The sequence below is a fragment of the Lepidochelys olivacea genome (assembly GCF_965140295.1).
Source record: "Lepidochelys olivacea isolate rLepOli2 genome assembly, chromosome: 1".
Classification (NCBI taxonomy): Eukaryota; Metazoa; Chordata; order Testudines; family Cheloniidae; genus Lepidochelys; species Lepidochelys olivacea.
Genome location: NC_140411.1, coordinates 143,190,630 through 143,217,537, shown reverse-complemented (window position 1 = coordinate 143,217,537; position 26,908 = coordinate 143,190,630). Strand labels below are relative to the sequence as shown.

At 45.3% G+C, this 26,908-nt stretch overlaps 1 protein-coding gene across 3 annotated transcripts in view; it reads right to left on the bottom strand.

The window, feature by feature from the left end:
- Positions 1–26,908, bottom strand: part of CNKSR2 (connector enhancer of kinase suppressor of Ras 2) — a 377,815-nt gene that overhangs the window by 197,107 nt on the left and 153,800 nt on the right. For all 3 annotated transcript variants that reach the window (XM_084643098.1, XM_084643099.1, XM_084643100.1), the window contains one exon: positions 12,806–12,925. In XM_084643098.1, coding sequence (XP_084499224.1) covers positions 12,806–12,925 — 120 coding nt within the window. The remainder of the gene's footprint in view (positions 1–12,805; positions 12,926–26,908) is intronic.

Below are 26,908 nucleotides of genomic sequence, written 5' to 3'. Positions count from 1 at the left end.
TAGCACTGTAGTTATGCCACTGTAGCACCATGGATTAGATGTTTCCTACAGCGGCGGAAGGTGTTTTTCTGTTACTATAGCTAATCCACCTCCCCAGGCCATGGTAGCTAGCTTGATGGAAGCATGTTGATCTAAATTCTGAGTGTAGACCAGGGCTAAGTGACTTGGCCAAGGGTCACAGAGCAAGCCTGTGACAGAGCAAGGAACTGAAACTAGATCTCCGAGTCCTGAGTTAGCATCCTAACCACTGGACCATCCAATCTCATTTGTGCAGGAGTTCAGCACAAATCAATGTTTTCAGAATTGTTAGGGTAGTAAAACTCCAACTGACATTAGTGAGAGCAGAATTAAGCCAACACTGAGAGATTTAAAAAAACCCTCACCTTTAACGTGCAAGAAAAATGAGCTATTGCATTCAACTATAACAGTGAAATATAGACGTTTCCATTACTATGTCATCTCTTGAACGACCAGAAGAGCTAAACAAAAAAGTTTTCAGTCAGATTTGCTTTTAATGAAGTTATATTTACTATACACACAACATACTGATCTTGAAAATAAGGTAAAAACTAGTGCTGATGTGTCACTGAAACAATGCACATAACCTTAGTCAAAGAAAAAAATCAAGCATAATCAAGAACAAAATAATCTTAATGTAGATCTCCAACATAAATTAGATCTATGAAGTGAACTCAGTTCAAGATAGGTACATACATAAATTGCAAAGTACTGAAAGGAAGTAAACAATGATGAGAATTATTAGATGTTCAGTCAGAAAGTAAATGGATAGAGACTCAGTGTTTACTTCTGTATTTTAGCTTTAATTTAGCATTACTCTGAAGATGCTAAGGGTTTACAACTATGCTTTGGCAAAGGATTACAGGCCCCCTGCAATCTATTCCTTTCCAGAAATGAAAATGGTGACTTTTAATTCAAGAATAGGAAAGAGGTGGGGTTGTGGAAAATTTTCCTTGAAATGCTGAGATCCAGTGTTGGATTTGCATACCACTCAGGGCATGTGGGGACAGAGGGGGAGAGGAAGCTGTTCCCTTGATTATATAACATCACAACTGTGTGAGAGCCAAGATTGGTCTATATTTCCAAAGCATTTTTTAAATGAACAGAAGAACCCCCTTTTACCCTAAAAGGTAGTGAGGATACATGGCTTTGAGGGGATATGTATGATTTGTAGTCTCTTAAAAATGAGGAAACTACAGAAGTTTACAGGGTTGTTTTTCCCCTAACGATATTGTAATAGCACCCTCACTGAACATGGTGCTTCATGTGTGCTGTTCAACAGCACTAAAGTTGGCAGGGATAATGCTCTAGTATTCAAAGGCAACTCTAAAGTTCTGGAGAATTTATAAGAATAAGTCATGCCAAACAAATTAAGTGGTAATCCAGTTAATATGTCTGAAATAACCTTTGAGTGCAAGCACCATAAGAACAAGGAACTCGTGTGCACTTAATTTAAGGACTAGCCTTCTTAATGGATGGTGCATATTTAATAACATCGGAGAGTACCCAGATCAGTTACTAGCAGATGGTCTGATTTAAAACCAATTAACAAATTTTATCTTGGGGCTAAATATTATTCAGTTAAAGATAAAAACTTCTCCCAGACTCTCTTTTTTAAAAGGAGGCACAAATAAAGTTAGATGTACTTTAGGCAGTGCTTTGTTATGTATTGCATTTTGTGAATTAGCTGTCTCTGATACTGGACTGAATGGCAACAGCAAGATGCTAAGTTTATTTTACCTCATATTTAACTCAATTTGAATTCTTCTACTGAGATGGTCAAAAATGAAGCTCCCCCCGCCCAACACAAAGAAAAGGTCACAGGCTTCTTTAGTAAACATTACATGTGCTCTGAAAGTGGTCTAGTCAGCACCCTTCAAAACTAAAGCAACACACCTCTCCAGTTCAACTCTAGAGTTCAGTGAAGCTAACAAGGACCATTAAGAGCCTCATAAATGTCATATAGCTTCATCCATCCTCATCTCAAAGTCCCACCTTCCTCATTATTTCAAGTTATATGACTCAGAGGAACATTAACATACCTGGACTTTCAGCTAGCAAGGCCACCAGTGGTATACTGCTCTCACACTGCTACACTCAGCTTCATTCCATTTATTTGCCATGTGAACAGGGACCTTCTGTCTGTAACAGACTAATCTGAAGTTTGTTCCAGCAATCAGAGAAACACCCAGTCTGTAAAATGTTTTGAAATACTAACCTCTATATTCCCTAATCCATAAAAAAATATAACCCATATGAATAACTAGGTCTTGAATGAAACTGTCTGTTAACAGTATTTGAAGTGTAAAGGACAGCACTAAAATGAAAAACTGAACTAGAAAACCTGGAAATCAATAAATTAAATTTCATAATGCCACAATCCTGCTTTGAAATTCCATATTATCATTTTTAAAAGTTAAAAAGCTATAGAAGTGTGTCAGAAAACCTTGCTAAGGGTTGGAAAAACATTCACAGCTGTAACAAGATTATCTGTTTTAGAATCATAGAATCATTGAATCATAGAATATTAGGGTTGGAAGGGACCCCAGAAGGTCATCTAGTCCAACCCCCTGCTCAAAGCAGGACCAATTCCCAGTTAAATCATCCCAGCCAGGGCTTTGTCAAGCCTGATCTTAAAAACCTCTAAGGAAGGAGATTCTACCACCTCCCTAGGTAACGCATTCCAGTGTTTCACCACCCTCTTAGTGAAAAAGTTTTTCCTAATATCCAATCTAAACCTCCCCCACTGCAACTTGAGACCATTACTCCTCGTTCTGTCATCTGCTACCATTGAGAACAGTCTAGAGCCATCCTCTTTGGAACCCCCTTTCAGGTAGTTGAAAGCAGCTATCAAATCCCCCCTCATTCTTCTCTTCCGCAGGCTAAACAATCCCAGCTCCCTCAGCCTCTCCTCATAACTCATGTGTTCCAGTCCCCTAATCATTTTTGTTGCCCTTCGCTGGACTCTCTCCAATTTATCCACATCCTTCTTGAAGTGTGGGGCCCAAAACTGGACACAGTACTCCAGATGAGGCCTCACCAATGTCGAATAGAGGGGAACGATCACGTCCCTCGATCTGCTCGCTATGCCCCTACTTATACATCCCAAAATGCCATTGGCCTTCTTGGCAGCAGCAGCGCAGAGACAGAGTGGAGGTGGAGCTGGAGCAGTCTGGAGCTGGGTGCGGTGAGCAGCTGGGGAGACCGAGGGGGACCCTGGGCAGCGAGCCCAGCACAGGGAGACGCCTCAGCCAAGACTTGGATCGTAACCCCGGCAGGGCGGGGGCGACCCTGGGAAAAAGGGTCCTACCACTTAGAGCCTGAGAGTGCGTGGCCACCACCAGAGCAAGCGTCCAACCGGCAGCATCCCTGCAGCACAGCCAGGGCCTGAGAAGGAGGCCTGGGACTTACAAGGAACAGATTGTGAACTGCCCTGACATTCCAGAGACACTGTTTGTGATGTTCCCTGCCACAAAGCGGGTTGATATGTTTCCTTTAACCTTTCCCATTTTTCGTTATTCTTTTTAAAATTAATTGTTAATTAAATAACTTGCATTTGCTTTAAATTGTATGTAATGGTCAGTGGGTCAGAGAAGTGCCCAGTGCAGAGAGAGTACCCCAGAGTGGGGACACCCTAGCCTGTCCTAGGTGACCACAGCAGAGTTGGGGGTCAAGCCCCCCAGGAATCCTGGGCCCAGCCTTGTTGGGGTTACGAGGACTTTGCCAGACAGGAGAGTGGAAGGGGAGTCCTCAAGGGCAGGGAGGCCTCTGGCTAAAGGAAGTGGGAGCGAGGACTCAGATCCTTTCGCTAGCCTATTCCCCCGCTTACATATAAATCAGTTGAAATATTTCAGATTCCATTTCCTTAGGGTAAAGGATTACCAGCTAAACTAGTCAATTTCTTTTCTCTGAAACATAAACAGCAGAAAGAAACACCAAGTTACATTCTGTCCAATGATACAGAAGAATCAACTTTCAAGTATTTTCTCAAATGGGGTATCTCTACAAATTTCTGCAAAGCTGACCAATATTTAACTGATATTAAGGCTTTTTAGGAGAGATCTGCATTTTACAATTTCCTTTTCATCTTCACTTTTCTCGATGCTGCAGGCTGTATCCCTTCTTCCTGCAATACTCATGAGGTACTACATATATGCAAACAACCACAGAGCCAAAATCAGGCACCAGACTGGGGAGCGGAAAAAAACCCAACAACAACAACATAGCACTCTACTCAAGCTCCATCCAAAAAGAATTCCCCATACATCATGACAATAGTCACAATATTTTCCTACTTGCTATGCTTATTTTGTCTGTCTTTCCACATGTTAACTACAATATACATTACTGTAAAACTCAGGAAATATTTAATTGTGAAAAGAGCACATGTACGGTAATTTGATACTTCACATTTATGTATGAGTGATATTTAAATTTCAGTAATATTTTTCATGTACAGTTTCAGAGGTATTTAATTAAAAGTGATATTTTAGTACTCATATACCAGATGTAAAGATTAATTTTTTTTAATTTCAATTAAAGTTTGTCTCTTCCAACACCATGCACAGTAACCACTCATCCATCCATACACACCTTTCCCACTCCCCAGATCCCAAGAACAATTTACAACAGAAATTCAGATAAGTTTCACTCTGCTTTCTATTTTTATTTCCCTCCCTCCTCTTCCCATCCTACTTTAACTTCTTAGAGAGACTCTCCTCTCCAGCTATTTTAGATGTTTCACTTATCCTGGTTGGCAGACAGTACCATCTTCAAAGGTATGAGCCACTCTTGCTTATTTACTGCCCTGTTTGCAGACAGCCCTTCCATTTCTCTTATGTTAACAACATTAATATTGTTAACAACTTTGCCAGTAGAAAACTCCAGTATGTGTCCAAACCACTGAAAGTAGGTCAGTCATAACTCTATCTTCCCAATTCCATTATGATATGAATCCTGGAAAAAAGGTATTGTTAGGTCAAGAAGTCATCACAAGTTCCTTATGCACTTAAGTGGTGAAAGGCCCTCAAGGTGCCATCCACTATCAACTACAAAACCTTTCATAACTTGTAGAACTGACAACTTGGGAACCAGGTCAGGCTAATGACAATAAATCAGAACATGTTGGATAAATCTTAAAAATTCCACAAAATGATGCACCCTTCATACAAAACATCAGAAAATGGTTTAACAAAGATAACCAGTTATGAGGATTACCATTTTATACAACCCAGAAGTTTGATAGGCACCTCATACTACAAATAAACAAACATCTGGTCCCTGCTCCAAAGAGCTTACAAACTAGATGACGTCCATTCTAAGCAGGTGTGCACGTGCATGCCAGCCGGAAGATTTTTCCCCTAGCAATGTCCGTAGGATCAGCCTGGGTGCCCCCTGGGGTGGTGCCTTCATGGCGCCCAATATCAGGCCCCGCTGACCCCCCACCCCCTCAGTTCCTTCTTGCTGACCATTCCGACAGAGAGGTAGGAGGGTGGGTATCGGAACGGACATGAACAACACATCTCGAAGAACAACAGTTATGAGAAAGTGAGTAACCATTTTTTCTTCTTTGAGTGATTGTTCATGTCCATGCCAAGCAGGTGATTCACAAGCTAGAGCTCAGGAGGTGGGGTCGGAGTTATCCACAGAAAATAGCACGGCTCTCCTGAAAGCCGCATCGTCCCTGGACTGTTGTGTAATTGTAATAGCGGGCTCCTTTGCCAGGCTATAGCAGGACCTAATGCAGGACATTATCCATGATGATATACATTGAGATGACACCAGAAGGCCCTTCATTCTGTCTGCCACGGCTACGAAGAGTTGGACAGACTTCCAGAACAACTTAGTTCTCTCTATGTAGAAGGCTAAGGCCCTACGCACGTCCAGTGAGTGCAGCCTGCGCTCCCTGTCGGAGAAGTGTGGCTTAGGATAAAACACTTGGGATAAAAAAAAAAGATGTCCTGGGTCACGTAAAAATGGGAGACAACCTTTGGGAGAAAAGCCGGATGAGGCCTAAGCTGAACCTTATCCTTATGAAAGACTGTGTAAGGGGGCTTAGACGTGAGGGCCCTGAGCTCCGAGACCCGTCAGGCTGAGGTAATTGCCACGAGGAATGCAACCTTGAATGAGAGATATAGTAGGGAGCAGGTGGCCAGAGGTTCAAATGGCAGGCCTGTAAGCCTGGAGAGGACTAAAGAGAGGTCCCAGGCAGGGACAGGCTGACACATGTGTGAGAAGAGCCTGTCCAAACCCTTGAGAAAACGACTGACCACAGGGTTTGCAAAGACCGAGAGACCGTCTGAACCCGGGTGGAAGGCGGAGATAGCGACCAAGTGGACCCTTATTGATGACCGGGACAAGTTCTGGTGCTTTAGGTGAAGGAGGTAGTCCAGTATAAATGGTATGGGGGTGAGGAGCGGTGGCTGACTACGTTGCTCTGCCCAGATGGAGAACCTTTCCATTTGGCCAGGTAAGTAGCCCTGGTGGAGGGCTTTCTACTACCCAGGAGGACTTGTCTGACCTGGTCCGAACAAGAGAACTCTGTGGCACATAGCCATGGAGCATCCAGGCCGTAAGGTGGAGCGACTCCAGATTTGGGTGCTGGAGTCAGCCCTGGTCCTGTGTGATCAGGTCGGGAACCAGTGGTAAGGTGAGAGGGGCCGCTATGGACATTTTCAGGAGCAAGGTGAACCAGTGCTGATGCAGCCACACCGGTGCTATTAGTATGACTTGAGCCCGGTCCCTGCAGATCTTGAGAAGCACCCTGTGGACTAGGGGGATGGGTGGGAAAGTGTACAGCAGGCAGCCCTCCCAGGAGAGGAGGAAATTGTCCCCCATGGACCCCGCACCGTGGTTCCCAAAAGAACAGAATGTCTGACATTTCTTGTCTGGAGTGGCAAACAGGTCTATATGGGGAGAGGCCCAGAACTGGAAGACTGAGCTCACCATGTCTGGCCGAAGGGACCACTTGTGGCCATTGAAGGTCTGGCTGAGGCTGTCGCACCCCTGGGAGGTATGAGGCCTGCAGGTGGATCAAGCGCTCTATGCAGAAATCCCACAGTGCAAGGGCTTCTCGGCACAGGGGAGAGGAGCGTGCACCTCCCTGTTTGTTGATATAAAACATCACCAAGGTGTTGTCCGTGAGGATCGAAACACATCTGCTCGTTATGTGCATTTTGAAAGCGTAGCAGGCCAGATGCACTGCCCTCAGCTCTTTGACATTGATGTGAAGAGCGAGGTCCACCAGAGACCAGAAGCCTTGGGTTTTGAGGTCTCCTAGGTGAGCCCCCCAGCCCAGATCCGAGACGTCTGACACCAAGGTAAGCGAGGGCTGAGGGCTGGCAAAAGGCACCCCTGCGCAAACCATTCGAGAGTTGAGCCACCATAGGAGGGAGTCCAGTACCAGGTGGGGCAGGGTTACGACCCTGTCCAACACATCTCGGGCTGGTCGGTACACTGACACCAGCCAAGACTGGAGAGGGTGCAGCCTGAGCCTGGCATGCTGCACCACATAAGTGCATGAGGCCATGTGTCCCAGCAGCTTTAAACAGTTTCTTGCTGACGTCGTGGGGAACTGCCTGAGGCCTTGTATGATGTCCCGAAATGAGTGAAACCTGGCCTCTGGCTTGAGTAGAGTCCAGGACCGCGCCTATGAACTCTATTCTCTGTACCGGGAACAGAGTGGATTTCTCCTCGTTCAGGAGGAGACCTAAGTCGAGGAAGGTCCTTCTTATAAACTTGACCTGAGCCTCCACCTGGGCCCTCGAGCAACCCTGGATCAGCCAGTTGTCGAGGTATGGAAAAACCTGCATCTGGTGCTTGCGCAGGAATGCCGCAATGACTGCCAGGCATTTTGTGAATACTCCAGGGGCAGTCGACAGTCCAAATGGGAGGACACAAACTGGTAGTGGCCTGTGTTCACCACGAATCTGAGGTAGCGTCTGTGATGTGGGACTATTGTGATATGAAAATACACGTCCTTCAAGTCGAGGGCAGCGTACCAGTCTCCTGGATCCAGTGAGGGGATAATGGAGGTTAGCGAGACCATGCGAAACTTGAGTTTCTTTACATACTTGTTGAGTTGTCGCAGATCCAGTATGGGTCTGAGGCCCCCCTTGGCCTTCAGTATTAGGAAGTACTGGGAGTAAAAACCCTTGCTCCTTAGTTCCTGAGGAACCTCCTCCACTGCCCGTACTGAAAGGAGGGACTGCACCTCTTGACACAGAAGTTGCTCGTGAGAGGGGTCCCTGAAGAGGGACAGGGAAGCGGGTTCGGGGGGGCGGGAAGGTACAGAATTGGATAGAATATCCCCTCTCTACCGTGCGGAGCACCCAACGGTCCAAAGTAATTTGAGACCAGGCATGGTAGAAAGGGGATAGACGGGATGAGAAAGTAAGATGGGAAGGATCCAAAGGTCAAACTGGCAAGCCGTCCTCAACCGTACCCTCAAAAGGGTGGTTTAGAGCCCTGTGGGGCCCTAGGCTGGCCCGAGTTTTGCCCAGAGGGAGGACGTTGCCTCCTCCAAGTGCTCCTGTTCCACCTACGCAGAGCGTCTTGGCGGTTCTGGGGTTGATAAGGACGAGGAGCAGGTTGAGGCCTAAATTGTCTGCACTGGGTAGCAGGTGTGTGAAGCCCCAGCGAACGAAGGGTACCCCTCAAGTCCTTCAAGCTGTGAAGTCTCTTATCTGTCTTCTTGGAGAAGAGAGCTACACCTTCGAAGGGAAGGTCTTGAATGGTCTGTTGGACCTCGAGGGGAAGACCAGAGACCTGTAGCCAGGCGCCCCTCCTCATAACCCTCTCTGTGGCCAAAGTGCGAGAGGCCGCATCCACCGCATCCAGGGCCACTTGTAAAGATGCTCAGGAGACTAACTTCTCCTCCTCCACGAGCACAGAGAACTCCTCCCAAGCTTCCTGGGGCAGAAGCTCTGTAAATTTTGCCATGGACGAGCAGGTGTTATGTCTGTAGCGACTTACTATGGCCTGTTGGTTTGGCTATACAAAGCTGTAGACCTGCTGTGGAGTAGACCTTCCGGCCAAACAGGTCCAGTTTCTTGGCATCCCCGTTTTTAGGCATGGAGCCTTGAAACCCCTGACGTTCTCTCTGATTGGCCGCCTTGACCACCAAAGAGTCCAGAGGAGCGTGGGTATAAAGGTGTTCATACCCTTTAGAGGGAACGAAGTAGCGGCACTCAGATTTCTTGGCCGTAGGTGCCAGAGAAGCAGGGGTTTGCCACAAGTTCTTAGACCTTTCAGTTATTGCCTTGATAAATGGCAATGCAACCCTGGATGAGCCGGAAGGAGCCAGGATGTCTATGACAGGGTCTAAGTCCTCTTCTACCTCCTCTGCCTGAATCTCCAGGCTTTGGGCGGTATGCTTCAAAAGCTCTTGAAGAAGCCGGTTGTCCTCCAAAGCTGGGGCCGTCAAAGTCCCCGCGACCACTTCATCGGGTGAAGACGAGGAAGAGAGAACCGTAGGTGGACCCAGTTCACTGCCTTCAACCCCCCCGAGGGTCCCTCGGCATGTGGTACTTGGTCTGTGGAACTGGCACCGATGAAGAACCCTGCATCACAGCTGGTGCCGGGGCAGGTAAAACCGGTGAGGCCAAGACCATTGAGGTCGGTAGGGACGGAGCTGAGGCTTCCACCAGTGCCGTCAGTCGGGGAGCCAGTGCTGGGGCTGGCTGAGGCATCGGTGCCGAAACCATGTGAGTCAGCGGGGCCACTGCGGTCGAGGGCGGCGCTGCCATCGGCGGTGCCAGCACTGACTGTGGCACAAACGACGCCGAGGACACCGACCCCGTTTTGGAGTGCGGACCCTGGCTCTGATGGTACACCCAGGGTGCCCGGAAGGGCCATTTAGCAGGTGGTTGCCACTGTTGTTGCCACGGTGCCGGGTATGGTTGGTGACTGCGCCGGGACTGGCATCTTTTGCTGCACGATTTGCTTGATTGAGCCGAGTCTACCTCTGACTCCGAAGTCTCCAAATAAGAAGACCGCGGAGGAGCAGTCCCCTGGGTCAGCAACAAACGACGACTCAACTCCGGTGAACGGCGCGCTTCCTGCGTCTGTGCGGGCAGTGCCGAAGATGGGGACCGACGAGCCATCATGGTTGGCTTGCCCCTGGAGTGAAACAGGTGCCGTGTGGTTGCCAGAGACTTGTCCCTCCTTTGGGGGGAGGACAGCACCGGGAGGCGCATCAGGTCCCTTACAACCACCATCGACACCAGAGGCGTTCGAGGCAGCATGTCCACCAGATGGTCCGGGGACCGAGGAGGGTTCGGACTTGACTGGACCCTGGCTGGGGCAGGACTCGACGAGACCCTGGGTGGAAGCAAGGTGGACGCAGTCTGTGCCGAGCCACTCGCGAACGGTGCACTGGCCCCTTAGGCTTCGGGGGGGGTGATCGGTCCCTCGCCGGCCTCTTCTTCTTTACCTGCACCAGAGATGGAGAACGGTGCCGAACTGAAGCCGATGCCCTATGTCCCGAATAGTGGTGGTGCCTGTGGGCTTTAGGGTCCTTAGTCTGGCCCGTTTCATGTGCCGTTGGTGCCGGAGCGCTGCGGCCAAAGAGGACGTGCTCGGTGCCGGGTCGTTGGGTCCTGAGTCGGATTGCAGTCTCAGAGCCACCTCCATGAGCAGGAGTTTCAGTCTCTGCTCTCTGTCCTTAAGGGTTCTTAGGTGGAAACCCTTGCAAACGCAGCACGTGTCCTTTGGTGAGTCTCACCAAGGCACCGCAGGCAGGACAAGTGAGGATCACTCTTGGGCATAAACTTGCCACAGGACTCACAGAATTTAAACCCCGGAGACACAGGCATACCCCCGGAGGGGAAACTAACTATCTACCAAACACTACTAACTATGTGATAATTTCAACTATAGAGAAAAACTATTTACACTACGAACAAAGACACTGCTAAGGCGCTTGCTGCAAGAGCAAGCAAAGTTCCAGCCAGCTGTCACAGACGGTAAGAAGGAACTGAGGGGGTGGGGGGCTATTGGGCACCGATATTGGGCACCATGAAGGCGCCACCCCAGGGGGCACCCAGGCTGACCCTACAGACATTGTTAGGGGAAAAATCTTCTGCCTGGTGTGCATGCGGCACACGCACACCTGCTTGGAATGGACATGAACAATCACTCAAAGAAGAACTGGCAACAAAACAGTGGCATGGGGACAAAGGGAGGAAGGGGAAGAAAGAAGACACAGTAACAAAATAATGCACAGCTAAAGCTCGTACAAAGCACGGTTAACTCTTTCCCCCACCATTAAAAATACACACAATTACAACTATTGGTATTACCATAGTGCCTAAAGGTCCCATCTGAGATCATGGCCCCATTGTGCTGGGTGTACAAATGCATATTAAGAGACAGTCCTTGCTATGAAGTGCTTACAGTCTACACAGACGTGATAGACTGAAAGCTGGGGGACACACAGAGGTGCAAGGAGGGGAAGTGACTTGCCCATGGTAATGGCAGAGCTGGAAATAGAACCACAAAAATAATTTTGCTTTTAAAGAAAACTGTATTGGTTGATTCACTTCTTGTCAGAATTATGAGAAAAGAGGGTCATAAGGAGGGATCTGAGGAAAGAGTGCTAGAAAACCAGTGCAGCCATGGAACAGGCCTTGCATCAAACACGGAGAGAGCTCCAGAAAGATGGGACAGAAACAGTGAGGATGTCCCTTCCCAGTGAAAATGGGATAAAGAAAGGGGTGAGCAGGCAGCAGAGTAAGAGACTAAGATGCCAGATTGGTAGGGTGGAGTCCATGGAGAGCTGAAAACCTGAAGGGCAATTTTAAATGGATTCTGACATAAAAAGAAAGCCAATGAAATAAACGAAAGGATGGGGTAATATTTACCCATTAAAAATAAAATTCCTTTAATTTTAATTGCTATTTGTCTGAAGAGAGACATACCAAGTAAATCATTATTTCTAGGTACCTGGGCATAAGATTAAAATTAAATAAAAAATAAAAACCACTAACCCAAAAAATAACCCATGGAATGGGAGCACAGCAGTACAGATATTACACAAGTAAATGGACCATGGGTGTGTGTAGGCAGCAAAAAAGGGTGTAAAAGCAATTTTTCAAGAAAATGATTAATTGAATTCCGAACATTATCTGGTGTCCCCAAGGTAGGTAGGTAGCACTGTTATTCATGATGTCAAACGTCATTTCTCCAGTTGTAATCAGTGTTGTTTCTTTTATGCAACGGTTGCTATCTGCATGCGTAATCCAAGCAGCAGTGGTCAACTCGTTAGCGACGCTCAAGGGATTGCTACATTGGTCTTTTACAGCCATCTGATTAATCATGTAGATTTCTTGCAATACAATTAAAGAATCTACTTTTCTCCTGGGAATTGCTATAGAGTCCTTGAATAAATTATAAAAGTGTTTTATTTCTCAGCGAGAGATGTTATGATGCAAATTCCAGAATTTGACAGTTTTGTGCATAATCTCACCCAAACTTCATGGCCACCGTTTATTTATTAATTTAAATCCCCTCACCCCACGATTTCAAGATCATAGAATAGTCTAAAATATTTCAGAATTTGATGTAAACTGGTGAGAATTACTTTCCATTTCTTTCTATTCACTACATTTTGATAAACAGTTATTCATGTGAAAGACCCATAACATTAGCCCAGCTGTGTGAAAATCAAACTAAAGAAACATTTTTAAAAAAAGAAGTGGCTTTGTCTCTACCCCCCAATACAGATTTTAGTTATAGAATTAACTCTCTCATCTTGGACAACGGTTTTGATTAACTGCGTACTTCTTACCAGCCCTTCACTTGGTTTTATGTTTGTTAGCTGAATCACTTCAAGGTGAGCAGACTGCGAAACCAGAGGATCAGATGAGAGAGAGATAATGTGGTCACAGACGCCAGAGAGAGTTTTACACTAGAAGAAAAATGAAAGGAAAACTACAGTAAATATACCATGATTATTTGAACAGTTTTCTTCCCAATAAAAAACATTTAAAAGAACCAGCATTCCTAACTTATACAACTAAATTACATTCTTGAGTCTTCCTTCCAATAAGGTTATCTGGTATAAGGCAAACACAGATAAAAGACTACTACAGACCACTTACAATGTTACTGAGTTCAATTATCAATTATCGTTCATTCTTTGAAAAATAAATTCAGATTGTCTAGGAAGTTAGGATCAATCATCCTCATTTTACAGTCATATAAAAAATTCAAAATGGGAACTTTGAAGTATTTGAAGTTTTCTACTACTATGAAATTAATTGTATTGGTCCCCCAAAATATTTTATATTTTTACTATACAATGATATTTGTGCAGGTTTTTGTTTTGTTTTTTAAAGTCAAAGATCACCAAAGTTAAGTCTTGTTCCCGCATGAATGGACGCTGCATTTGTGTGGAATTCTACTGAAGTCAGTGGATTCCATGCCGGTAAATTCAAGTTCAGGTTCAAGGGTTTCTATCAGAAAGAGTTAAAATAAAATTGGGGAGAGGGAATAAATTTGGAATGAAGCATTTAAAAGTTTCAGCCTTGGCAGAGAAAATACATGTAATTACCTCACAACTACCGTGGCCTATAATGAATAAATCTCTTGGCCCGCACAATTATAGTTTGCTTATCAAACACAAAATTTGGTGGACAAAATTTAATTTCATCATCACCAACAAAACTTCAATTAGTAATACAATACAGGACCCAATCTTTGTAGTGGGACAAAACTGGCACAACATCAGAACAGAAAACACAAACTCAAACACTTTTGCCGCAACAGGAGAAAAAACCAATTCAAGTGTGCATTCTCTCCCCATTCCCTATCATTAAACCCATTGCACCAGTGCCTTAATGTTCAGATGCATCAGCATTTGCATGGAATATAGTCTTCTCACCTGTTTTCAAAGGTGCTGAGTACCTACTGACTTTAGTGGAGGTGCTCAGAACACATGAAAATCAAGTCATTTTAACAATCATGGGCAACTCACATTAATGCTGAAGGCTGTTTTGTAGTTATCATAAAAATTTCCCCAAAAGTCAATTTATATAAAATTTAGCAATTCCAAGAGTGAGTCTATTTATTGATACAGTCCATGGCAAAAAGGGACCATTGTGATCATCTGGTCTGACTTCCTGTATAACAGAGGCCATACAACTTCCCAAAAATAATTCTTAGAGCATAGCTTTTAGAAAAAAATCCCATCTTGATTTTAAAATGATCAGTGATGGACAATCCACCACAACCTTTGGTAAATGGTTCCAATCATTAATTACTCTCACTATTAAAAATGTACACCTTGGAGTCAAGAAGTTGAAGCCTACAACAGATAAGCATGTTCATAATGGGGCGATATCTTAGACCTGCTACCCCAGACAACATTTCTTTTCTGCAAAACTAAAACAAATAAAAAATACTGGACGTTTCTCAAGGCCTGCAGTTATAGTGCAGGTATTTTATACCTCTCCCTGTCATGATTTTCTCTTGCCTGAGGATGGTAAGTAGTGATAATTTATTTTTTGTACTTCTTTTGTATTTTTGGAGCTCGTAATTTTGGAAAGCTTCAAAACTTTGCCTGGAAGGCCTTATTGGTGGCCAGAACTCTGGGTTTCACAACTCAGATTTCCCATGAGAGCGTACTGTTAGCACACTGAAGGATGACAACATTCTTTTGGTCACAGCACTGTGGCAACTGAAGAATTAATTAAGAACCAGTGTAATTGTCCTCATATTCAAAAGGACTAAAGCTAATCAGACTGCTCAAATAAGTGAAATGCCTCACTTGCTCACAGTACCAGTCACCCTTTCAAATAGCAATTAATGCCTTATAATCAAAATGAATCCACATGTTAACTTCTCTTCAGGAGTCTATAGAAATACCTGTAGAAAGCTGTATAAATGATTTGCATCAAACTAACCTTTCCTTGTCAAACTCACAGTTGTAATTTCAAACCACAAAACAAACACCTGATGTAAAAGGTGAAATAAACCCAAGAGGAACAGATGAAAAACAAACAAAACAGTATTACAGCAAATGTGATAATATGGCAGGATCCTAAATCCTAACCCCTGAATTTCCCTTATTTTTATCTCTTGAGGGCAGCAGGGACCTTGGTTTAGCATATAGATGGCATATTTTATTGAACTCTAATGTTTCAGTCTCTTTATAACAAGAGTATGTAGGGAAACCTTTCCACCCTGATTTATAATAATTTGCACAGCAGGAGCAAGAAAATTAGCAGATGAAAATGAAACTAGTATTTCTTCCAGAGTTTAACTGTTGCTATATTTCCAAAATGATTGCAAATCAGTATCAAATCACTGATAGCCTACTTATAAAAAATAAATACAATTTTAGGGCCTGATCCTATAAACACATACGAGTTGAGTTAATTAACTCTTTTGTGTCAGTGTTTGCTAGACAGGACCATCAAAGAGTTTTGAATAATGTACACACAAACTATTCTTACAACAAATATTTTCTACAGAGTTTTAAACACCAAATCATAAAAATACCTTGCAACATAGGAGATGCATAAGAGTGGCATGTCTCATTTAAAATATGCATTTACAAAACACAGAACATGCTCACCCAGTCATTGCTCAACTAAAAGTAGGTAATTGTTTGCTGAGGAATCCAGTTGTACTATTAGCTAGCCGAATCAGGGCAAGTCAGCTAAAGAAGGGGAACAAGCTGCGAGGACTCCACAGCACCTGTATGCCAGGGCACTATGTTCTGAAGAAGGCCTTCACTTCAAAAGGGGTTTGGGAGACAGACTAGAGAAGAAGGTGGCGAGTGGATATGCCTGTATACTGATTCACCAACCAGCTCTCTACCGCAGAGCATGCAAACAGGAACTATGAGATCTTCCACAACTAATGCTGTAGTATCTGCTCCCACTGTTTGGAGTTCCATCTCCCTTTACCCTCACGGAATAACCAACTCTTAGCCCAATAACTCAAGCTGTGCCCTGGGCACTGGATTAGGACCTCAAGGAATAGCAACAGCAATTTCATCAGACTCCTCCTTCCAGCAGCAAGGTAATGCAATAAAGAACTGACTCACGTTTACTGCAATTCTCCTTTATTGCACTGCTCCCAAAATAACCATTTGGCACCAACAGTAGCTTATTAGAATGAAAATAAAAGGTTATAGACAAACAAACAAAATTGATCTCACACAAAAATATCGCATTATATTAGGACAATGGAACTTGGCTATTACACTGATGTGTATTCATTTCATACATCATTCTACTCCAAGCATACTTTTCCTCACAGTTTGACCTATTCTCTGACCTGTATCTGAGGTTAAGAAGTCAAGAGCCATTTAAGACGGCATTAGGAGAGTATTTGGTAAAATCTATTTAAATTAATCAAAACTAGAGATAGAAAGTGAAGTTAACCAATTAGAGTTGGTCAAAAATTGGAATTTATGTTCCATGAAAAATTCTGATATTTCAAGGTTTGTTCTTGTCAGAATTATTAGCATTTTTCATGGAACAGAGCCAGAAAATTTCAATTTAGAAATGCCAAAGTACTTTGTATTGACATTTTCAATTATAAAAAGAAAACATGGATGGATTGCCAATTACCCAGAAGTACTGTATAACTTGTACAGTGTGCATATGCATGCACACACAGTGAAGATACCCATATTATAAATTGCAGAGCTTTCTGAAACACATCTTTCATGCACACTTACGCTCTTTAACCACTGCACCCATATTCTTCCCACGTCCCTCCCAATATTACTTCTAACACTACAAAATCCTGAGCAACATCAAGCACCTGCCATTTTAAAAGAATCAACATGTTAGACAAATGTTTCTTCCTATTCATCCAAAATTACATCCTGTTCAAGTGTCCAGGTTTGAGGCCCATTATCTTGTGCACTATCGAGGCTAGAAACAGGATCTTAATACCTTCTCACACTTTCAGCTTTCCAAATGGACACAAACTACTCATTTCTCTAGACATAGAATCTCTCAAAACATTGGATGTAAAAATCACCATATTATTATGTACAGAAGAGCCACCTTATGTAGCTTTTAGACATTTCAAAGTGTACTAGAATTTTTCTCTCCAACAGCTCTTAAATGTGTGGCATCTATATACATAAGAGTTTTATACTGCTGCCCATCAAAGTAGCTGAGCACCTTCCACATAATATCAATTTGCGATAGCAAAGTCCCGAGCAGACATCATGAAGTTCTATGCTCCCATGGCACAGTGAAGGTTCTCAGGGTACCCAGGACTAGGAGTTACCTGTTACCCCCTGACTCAGCATGAGGGAGTCTTGCCTGTGGTAGCTGGGTGTCAACTCCCTAACATCATCAACCTTTCAGCCACCCAAGCTCTCTTGCTTTGGGCTATGCCAGCCCTGCTATCTCCTTGCAGGTGAACAATAGGTGCTCTCCAGTCCCAGAATCCCTTTGAAATGTTCCCATTATATCTTTCCCCCTGACACTGGCTACTTACAGAAATCCCAGATCCTCTGCCTCCAAAGGAACACTGTGCTCCAGTTTACTAGTTTTACCTTAAACCACTGCTCCTGTAAACCACACAGAACTTGTGAGTACTTACAAATAAACCTACTTTTGTTTTAATAAGAAAGAATACAGATTTAACTAGAAACAACGAATAACGGCAACATATGGTCACACTATGAAACCAAACCATAAAACACGAACATGGGTCTTCATTTATTAACAGTTACCTTTCCTATCTAATCAAGCTGGCTGGCTTCACAGGAACCAGGATCCATTCTTTTTTTTTTTTTTTTTTTTTGGTATGAGGACACCTGGTTCCTCAAGATATCTCCTCAATGAGAGGATTCAGAGAATGTCTCGTTTGTTTTTACTCACAGAAAGGGAGAATTTATGACTTGTTGTAATGTTCCTTTTTTTCCCTTCAAGAGGTTTTGGTTGTTTGCAATGGTCTCTGATGGATTTCCATTGAAAGTCTTGGGATTGAGCAAGGTTTAAGAATTGCTCTGCATCTCTGGCTAAACATTCCAGTCATTCAAAACGAAGGTACCTCAGACTGGAAAAAGCAATTCATCAAGCCTTTGAAGCCTTCTGTCATAACTTGAAAGCTGTGAAATGTGTTTCAGTAGGAAAAGCACTGTTTTTATTGATAAACGAGTGTGTAAAAATAAAAAAATAATTCTTAGGACATTTTTTAAAGGATTTTTTTAAAAGATTTTTCTGCAGAACTAGCTTTTATGCTGACATTCAGAGTATATCAGCACATCCTATAGAGCACCTCCTCTAGTATCTCAGTTCCTAACATTGTAGTAATTAGCAGTAAAATTTTCAAGAGAGTCTCAGGAACCTAAGTCCCATTGACTTTCTATGGGATTTAGTAGCCTAAGGATATATCTATAGTGCAATCGAAAGTGTGAAAGCAACACAGGCAGGCATACACATGCCCTAGTTTTAGGTCTAGCTATCACATCTAAAAACAATTGTGAAAACATGGCAGCAACAGCTTCAGCATGGGCTGTACAAGCCTGCTTTGTCCCCCGGGTAAGAACTCACCTTGCTAGACTATACTGCAGCCTCTTCACTATTATTTTTAGCTGTGCTAGTTAAATGAAAGCGAGCATGGGTGTGCCTACCCAACCTGCAATTGCACCCTTAGGGTATGTCTACACTGCACGCTTGTTTCGGCAGGCTGTAGTGTACATGTCATATAGCCCCCTAGCATAGGTATAAAGTGTAGCTGATGTGGCCCAGCTTAGGCAGGAAAAGAGATGCCTGAAGGATGGGGGTATGTATGTGAGTACATACCCAACACACTCTCTACTCACCCAAGAAGTGCCTCTCTGTCTATGCTGATTTTATTTTTTAAAGCAGTCTACCATCCCACTGCAGCCCCACTACTGGAGTCCTTCCCCGTCACAGGAAAGGCTCTCCCAGCAGAGAAAGGCATCAGCAGCTCCCTGCTATGGAGCCTTTCCCCGCAGCAGGGAATGCCTCTGGCAGGGGAGAATAGCTCTGCCAGCTGACCACCACTGGAGCATCTCCCCTCTAGAGGGAAAGGCTCTGGCAGGAAGGAAGCAGCTTGGAAAGGCTCTGGCAGGGGGAAGGCAGCTGGGAGATGCCCCCCACTGCCAAATCCATTCCCCTGCTATGAGGGAAAGGCTCTGACAGCTCCTTGCTGCTGGACCCCTTTCTCTGCCACAGTGAAAGGCTCTGGTAGCATGGAACTGCTGAAGCTGTCCCTGCTGCTTCCCCTCTGCCAGGGCTTTTCCCTGACATGTGTAGCTACACCACTGCCATGTACTCAAAACCTGCTTTACACTGCAGCATGTAGCTACATGGACACTAGACACCACTACCAGTGGTGTGTAGTGCAGACGTAGCCCTAGTGACTCAAGCATTTTAAAAAATGGGACTTAAGCACTTTAATTTTTTTATTCTAAATGTCTGTATGTAACAGGATTAGCCACCTTCTGATGGCTGGGGGTGGCTCTTCAGCACCCTGCCTCAGTTTTCTCTCTCAGGAAACCCAATACCATTATGCAGACCCTCCTCTCTCAATTCCACCCCACCTTCGGGCTGGTTTATTATTAAAGTATCATGTAAAATAATCCATAACCAAAACCTCAATGTAAAATCCATTTATTACCCCCAATGCAAATAGTCATCAAGATCATCCAACATTTCATCCCTCGATGTTCCATGTACAAGCACCTTCAGCCCTGCCTGGACTCTCTGTCAGTCTTCGTCTGTCCTTCTGGCTCTGACAGTCACCCCAGCCGGACTGCAATCTTGCTCTTCCCAGCAGGAACCCCCACAACCCCTCTGATGGGAGCATCCCAATCTCCCGACCCCTCTCACTGTTCCTCTGGGTCCAGCTGGCTGGTCTTGGAGAGGTCAGTGGTAAGCTCCCCACTTGTTCCCCTCCTTCAGCCCTCTCTAGCCATTGGCTCCGGCTCTCTGGCTTGGGCCCACCAGCCAGCAAACCCCTCTTGCTACTCTCCTGCCTTCTGCCTTTTACCACGAACCATTAAGTGTCTAGCTGTTCTCATCTCCTACTCAATCTCCTGCTCCCAGGAAGCCCAGACTCCTAGGTCTCCTCTGCCATAGCCCAGATGTCATCTTTGAAGCCCAATTAACTAGCCAGATTGGAGTGTGCTGATGAGTGTACTGGCCTGGCTCCCTCTTAAAGGGACACTGTCACCCAGAGACACTGTAAAATAACATGCTACCTACTACTAATACAGAATAAGCCTTTGCTATACAGTTCACTTAGCATTATTCTATGTAGCATCTCCAGTTTAGTGTATGGAAGTTTTCGTCCAGAATCTTATCTCAAATCAGAGGACGGGGTCTACTGTATTTTAGTTCACAATAAAAGAGGTTTTAATATATTTGTTTCTAAGAGGAAGTTACAGCTTAATGTAAGGAAAAATGATCATCCAGAAACATCTTACCTCCTCAAATTCAAACTTCCTCCTCACCCTTCTGGTTCTATAACTTTCTCCCAGTCCTTTCTCCTTATTGTTCTTTTCATCTCATTTTCACACTCAGCTTTGCACCGTCTTTTATGCTGTCTCCTTCCCTGGAACAGCCACCCACTTCTCATCCATTAAGTACCTTTCTCCCCTCCTAAAGAGCTATTTCCCCTCCCCACCCACACACACACAATAAGCCTTCTCTCTTTGCTCATCTCATCTAACATGTCCTCACACACTCCCTCCACCTTGAATAGTCACCTTTTCATTTTTGCCCAAGTTACGCTGTCAACTCTTTGGGAAGAGGAGGTTACTCACCCTGTGCAGTAACTGTTGTTCTTCAAGATGAGTGTCCCATGGGTGCTCCACTCTAGGTGTTGGTGCGTCCCCGCGCCTTTGCTCGGAGATTTTTACAGCAGTATTCGCACCAGTCACGCTTGTGCAGAGCCTGTCCCCCCGCTCTGAGTGTACCTTAATAGTACGCATGCGTGACCAGTCTCCTCAGTTCCTTCTCTACAACGGAGGCTACCCCAACTCCGAAATAGAGGGGAGGTGGGTGGGTAGTGGAGCACCCACAGGGATACTCATCTCAAAGAACGTCAGTTACTGCACAGGTGAATAACCACCTCTTGGAGAGAGAGAGAGGTCCCTGAGGGTACTTCACTCTAGGTGACTGAAAAGCAGTGTACCTCAAGGAGGTAGGGACTTCGGATTTGGTAGGAATGCAGTAGATAATACAGCTCTGCCTAATCGTGTATCAAAGAGAGGTCCTTGAGTAAGGGCATAGTGCTTAACAAATATGTGTTCAGAAGATCAAGTGGCCGCTTTACAGATGTCAGCCAGGGGAACTTTGCACAGAAAGGCCACGCAGGTAGCCACAGATCTAGTGGAGTGAGTTCTGATGCCGGCTGGAGGCGTCACTTTCTTTATCTGATAGCACAGTCGGATACACTCAGAAATCCAGTTTGAAAGTTTCTCGGTAGAAATAGGTGTCCCTTTGGAATTCTCTGTGATGGAGACAAAAAGTCCAGAAGGGTTCCTAAAGGGCTTGGTTCTATCCAAATAGAAGGATAAAGCCTTGTGTACGTCTAACGTATGCATGGTGGATTCAAAAGAGTTTGCATGTGGTTTAGGAAAGAAAGTTGGTAGGTGTATCGGTTCATTGATGTGGAATGAAAAATGCACCTTTGGAAGGAATTTGGGGTGTAATAGGAGGGTAATCTTGTCCTTAAAAAATAGTGTATATGGTGGATCTGCCATCAGAGCTGATATTTCTCCTGCCCGTCTGGCCGAGGTGACTGCCACCAGGAATGCTGCTTTCATAGAGAGGTGTTAGAGGGAGCAAGTGGCTAGGGGCTCGAATGGTTGTTGAGCCAGGCAAGATAATACTAAGTGAAGGTCCCACGAAGGGGTAGGAGGTTTAATGTCCAGGTACAGGGATTGGAGTCCTTTGAGAAAACGCTTGGTGATTGGATGAGTAAAAACAGAGGTATCGTCGATCTTGTCATGAAAAGTTGTAATAGCAGCTAAATGGACTTTGATGGAGCTGAAAGAAAGGCCTGATTGCTTGAGGTCTAATAGGTAGTCAAGTATGATCGGAAGAGGTGCAGAAATAGGAAGAAGCTGTTTAGGTGAGCACCAGTGTGTGAATAGCTTCCACTTACAGAGATAGGTGATGCAAGTAGATTGTGTTCAGCACTCGTTGAACCTGCTCAGAGCATGCTAGTTTGTTTTGGGAGAACCATGTAGGAACCAAGCTTTGAGGTGAAGCATGGACAGGTTGGGGTGCAGAAATCGGCCATGTTGCTGCGATAGGAGGTTTGGAGTTAGGGGCAATGAGACTGGTGGGTGGACTGACATTCTGATGAGGAACAGAAATCACGGTTGTCTGGGCCACAAAGAGGCAATCAGAATTACCATGGGACGATCTGTCCGTATCTTTGTTATATCTCTGTGGAGAACTGGTATTGGAGGAAAAGAATATAGCAAGTCCTTGTGCCATGGGATCATGAACACATCTCCCAGGGAATGTTTGCCCAGTCCCGCTCTGAAGCAAAATTCGGGACATTTCGTGTTCTTCATTGTTGCAAAAAGGTCTATGGTTGGGTAGCCCCATATGCGGAATATGTTGTTGATGATTGTCTCGTTTATCTCCCATTCGTGATCCCAGGGAAAGCGTCTGCTTAATTCGTCCACTGTAGTATTCATAGCTCCAGGAAGATAGGCGGCCGATATCCGAATGTTGTTCGCAAGGCACCAGTTCCAGAGCTTCATTGCTTCTGTGCAAAAGTGAGTGAGAGCGAGCCCCTCCCTGCCTGTTTACACAGAACATGCAGGCGATGTTGTCTCTCATTATCCGTACATGTTGGTTCCGATTAATGGGAGGAAGTAACGGCAGGTGTTGCATATGGCTCGAAGTTCTAGGACGTTTATGTGCAGGGAGGATTCGTTTGAAGACCATAGTCCCTGGGCTGTGTGGTGGGACATGTGTACACCCCACCCTGTGAGGGATGCATCGGTAGTCATTATGAGGGATGGAACATCCTGAAGAAAGGAGACTCCAGAGCAGAGGTTGGAGGGAACTGTCCACCATAGGAGAGAGTCTTTGACTCTGAAAGGTATGGATAGAGGCTTATTTAGATCGTGCACATTCGGTCTGTAAACCGTGGCCAGCCAAGCTTGGAAGCACCTCATGGATAGTCGAGCATTTTGGACCACGAAAGTGCAGAGGCCATGTGACCTAGTAGTTGTAGACAGTCTCAAGCGGTGACCTGAGGACTGTTGCAGAGTTTCATTGCCAATAATTTTATGGTGTTGAAGTGATCAGGCGGGAGAGATGTTATTCCTGTCTGGAAATTGAGGTGTGTTCCTATGAACTCCAGGTCCTGGGTAGGAGATAATGTGGATTTTGTTTATTTGTAGGCTGAGGGATAGGAAACAATCGACAGTAAGCTGCACGAATCGAAGAGCTTTGTCAAACATTGAGGCTTTGAGGAGACAATCGTCGAGGTAAGGAAAAATTTTGACCCCTTGTTTCCTCAGGTAGGCAGTGACTATGGCTAGGAGCTTGGAAAAACATGAGGGGTGGTGGATACGCCGAAGGGTAGCACCCTGTATTGAAAATGTGTCGAGCTGAGGGTAAAATGGGCCGGATGTATAGTCACATGAAAATAGGTGTCCTGTAGGTCGAGGGCTGAAAACCAATTGCCCTGCTCCAGCGCTGGGATTATGGTGGTGAGGGTAACCATTGTGAACTTTTACTTTTTGATAAATTTGTTGAGCTGCCTGAGGTCGAGGATAGGTCGCCATCCACCGGTTTTCTTTTCTATTAAGAAATAATGGGAATAAAACCCCTTCCCTCTGTGTAGTTCAGGCACAAGTTCCACTGCTCCCAATCGAAGGAGATGTTGTACTTCTTGGATGAGTAGTTGCTCGTGAGAGGGGTCCCTGAAGAGGGATGGGGATGGTGGGTGGGTAGGTAGGAGGCAAGGATAGGAAAGGGATCGAATAGCCAATTGTGACGACCTCTGTAACCCACTTGTAGGTGCTGATGTTCTGCCATTGATGGGAGAATGGTCATAGGCGGTGTCCAAAAATAGGGATATGTGGTGTAAGCACTGAAGTGGGAACGTTGTTTTCTAAACCCTCGACCAAGGCTCCAGATCTGCTTATTAGTTGGAGTGGGTTGAGACGCTGCCGAGGAATTGGGATGGCAACACGGGTATCTGGGACTCTGGCATTGTTGTTGTTCATGTGATCTATGGAGTTGCCAGGTATACGCGGGGTAGCGTGGATGCTGATAGGGTTGATATTGATATTGTCGCCTTCTAGTCGTAGGGGTTTCAATTCCTAGAGGCTGGAGAGTTGCCCTTGAGTCTTACATTGAATGAAGTATGTCTTTCGTGGTGGAGGCAAAGAGTTTGTCACCGTCGAAGGGAAGATCTTCAGTGGTATTCTGGACCCCTTGAGTAAAGGAAGAGGAGGAGAGCCAGGAACCTTGGCGCATGACCACTGCTATAGCAGTGGATCTTGCTGCAGTGTTGGCTGCATCGAGGGCTGCTTGAAGAGTGGTACGTGAGATGATTTGTCCCTCGGAAACTAGAGCTGTGAATTGTTGTTTCTTTTCTTCTGGAATGTCATCAATAAAGTCCATGAATTTGTTGTAATTTTTGTGGTCATATTTTGCCAGAACAGCAGTATAATTAGCAATGCAAAACTGTACGTGGAAGATGCATATACTTTATAACCAAGCAGATCTAGTCGCTTGCTGTCCTTGTTGGATGGGGTGGAGTGGGGAAATTGGTGTTTGGTCTTTTGGTTGACTGCATCTACTACCAGCGAGTTTGGTGCTGGATGAGTGAAAAGGAATTCAGAGCCCTTGGAAGGGATGAAGTACTTGCAGTCTGCCCATTTACAGGTAGGTAGGCTTGCAGCAGGGGTCTGCCAGATGGCCTTAGCAGGTTCCAAAACGGCTGTGTTGATTGGCAAGGCAATCCTAGAAGAAGAGGGCTGCAGGATGTCCATTAACTCATGCTGCTGTTCAGGAACCTCCTCCAAGTTAATTCTTAATTCTCTGGCAACTCTTTTGAAAAGGTCTTGAAATTTTGAGAAATCATCTGAAGATGTGGGGGAGGAGGAAGTAAGGCTTCATCAGGTGTAACAACTGGGTATACTGGGTTTGGGGCAGGTCGTGACTGATCCTGCAGTTGTGATGGTGCTGCTTGGTGCCTTATATCAGTGGCAGGTTCGTCAGCTGGTGGTGCTGGACAGGTGTGCACCTGGTAGAGGTGGCATAGCGAGTGTGGTCTCGAGGACACCCATGGGGCCCAATATTGCCACTGTGGTGGGAAGGGCATAGGTGGTGCCATCCAGGGATTTACCCACCCCGGGGCAGGATCCTGAGAGTATGACGAGGTATTTTTTTCTATGACCTCTATTGATTGGGGTCTGAGGACGGGAGATTTGATATGGTGAAAATTCCCTCTGCAGTCCAGCATCCTCATCACTGAACTGAGCATTTGGAGAGAAGTAGGCATTGAGTAGGGGTGACTGCAGGATAGGAGATACCAGCAGGTCCCTTGACTGTGTAAATTGCAGTGCTGGAGCTCCTCTGTGAGGCGAGGGCTGCGCAAGAGGAATCTGCCGTAAAGAAAAATTACTCTGCACCAGTGTCCAAAGCATTGTTTCACTGCCGGCCAGCTCAGTAGGTGTCGATGCCAGTGCCGGGAAAGCAATAACAGCCTGCGGGGGGTCAGGCACGTCAGCATGCGTCGGTACCGCTTCCGTCACAGTGCCGAACAGTGCCATACGAGAGGCAGGCAACTGGAAGCCTGAAGCCTCTACGTCGGAGTTTTGCGGTACCGTTGCAGCCACAGGCAGGTTTCACGTGGCGCCAGAGGAGCCTGGCACATCAAAAGTGCTGAGCCAGGAAAGCTCCAGGAGGGAGGCTGTAGACCTGCCTGAGGAAGTCTTCTCTCGTGAAGTTGAGGATGAAAGAAGGAGCCCCCCCCCTTTTTTTAACAGTTTTCTTGTCTCTCTTTGTGGCAGGGGGGCTGTGGCATGCAGTGGAGCCGGAGTCGGTGCCCAGGTCTGAAGCTGACCCTAATGATTTTTGAAAGAGGAGCAGTTTTAGTCTCAGCTCCCTATCTTTCCGTGCCCTAGATTTAAGTTTGCTGCAGTGGGCACATTTTTGAGGGATGTGGCACTCCCCCAAACATTTTATGCACTTTGCATGGCCATCTGACAGAGGGATGGCCTCCTTGCAGGTAGAGCAGCGCTTAAAGCCTGGAGAGCCAGGCGTGTCAGATGCGGCTGCCGCTGACAGGAATGAAGAAAAAGCTGTTTTTTAAAGAGAAAAAGATAGAAAATGGTAACTAAGTAACTACTGGTTACAAACTAACTAGAAAGGTAATTGTAACAAAGGGAGAGAAAGTTTCTAACAAGTCTGCTGAGCTCTGTCTCAGGCCGGGAACGGTAGAGAAGGAACTGAGGAGACCGATCACGCACGTATACTATTAAGGTACACTCAGAGCGTGGGGGGACAGGCTCTGTGCATGCGTGACCGGTGCGAGGACTGCTGTAAAAATCTCAGAGTGAAGGCGCAGAGACATACCAACACCTAGAGGGACATCTCTCGAAGAAGAAAGGGACCGTATCACCGCTCTATATTTTGCAAAATAGCAGGTCCAGGACATTTTTGGTAATATGTAACCTCTGAGTACATATCTGATCTATTCATCCTACAATTTTCAGTTGCCTTATATTTCTGATAAGCACTATTTTCCTCACTGACACTGCCAAGAGATGCAGAAAAGGAACAACCAACCACCCTTAACTAACTGAATCATTAAACTTGGCAAGCATTGAAGGAGAAAGTTATTTGCATCAGGTATACATTGAGTCTTATGGGATGGTTACCTGCTCAGTCTAAGGCTGCTACGC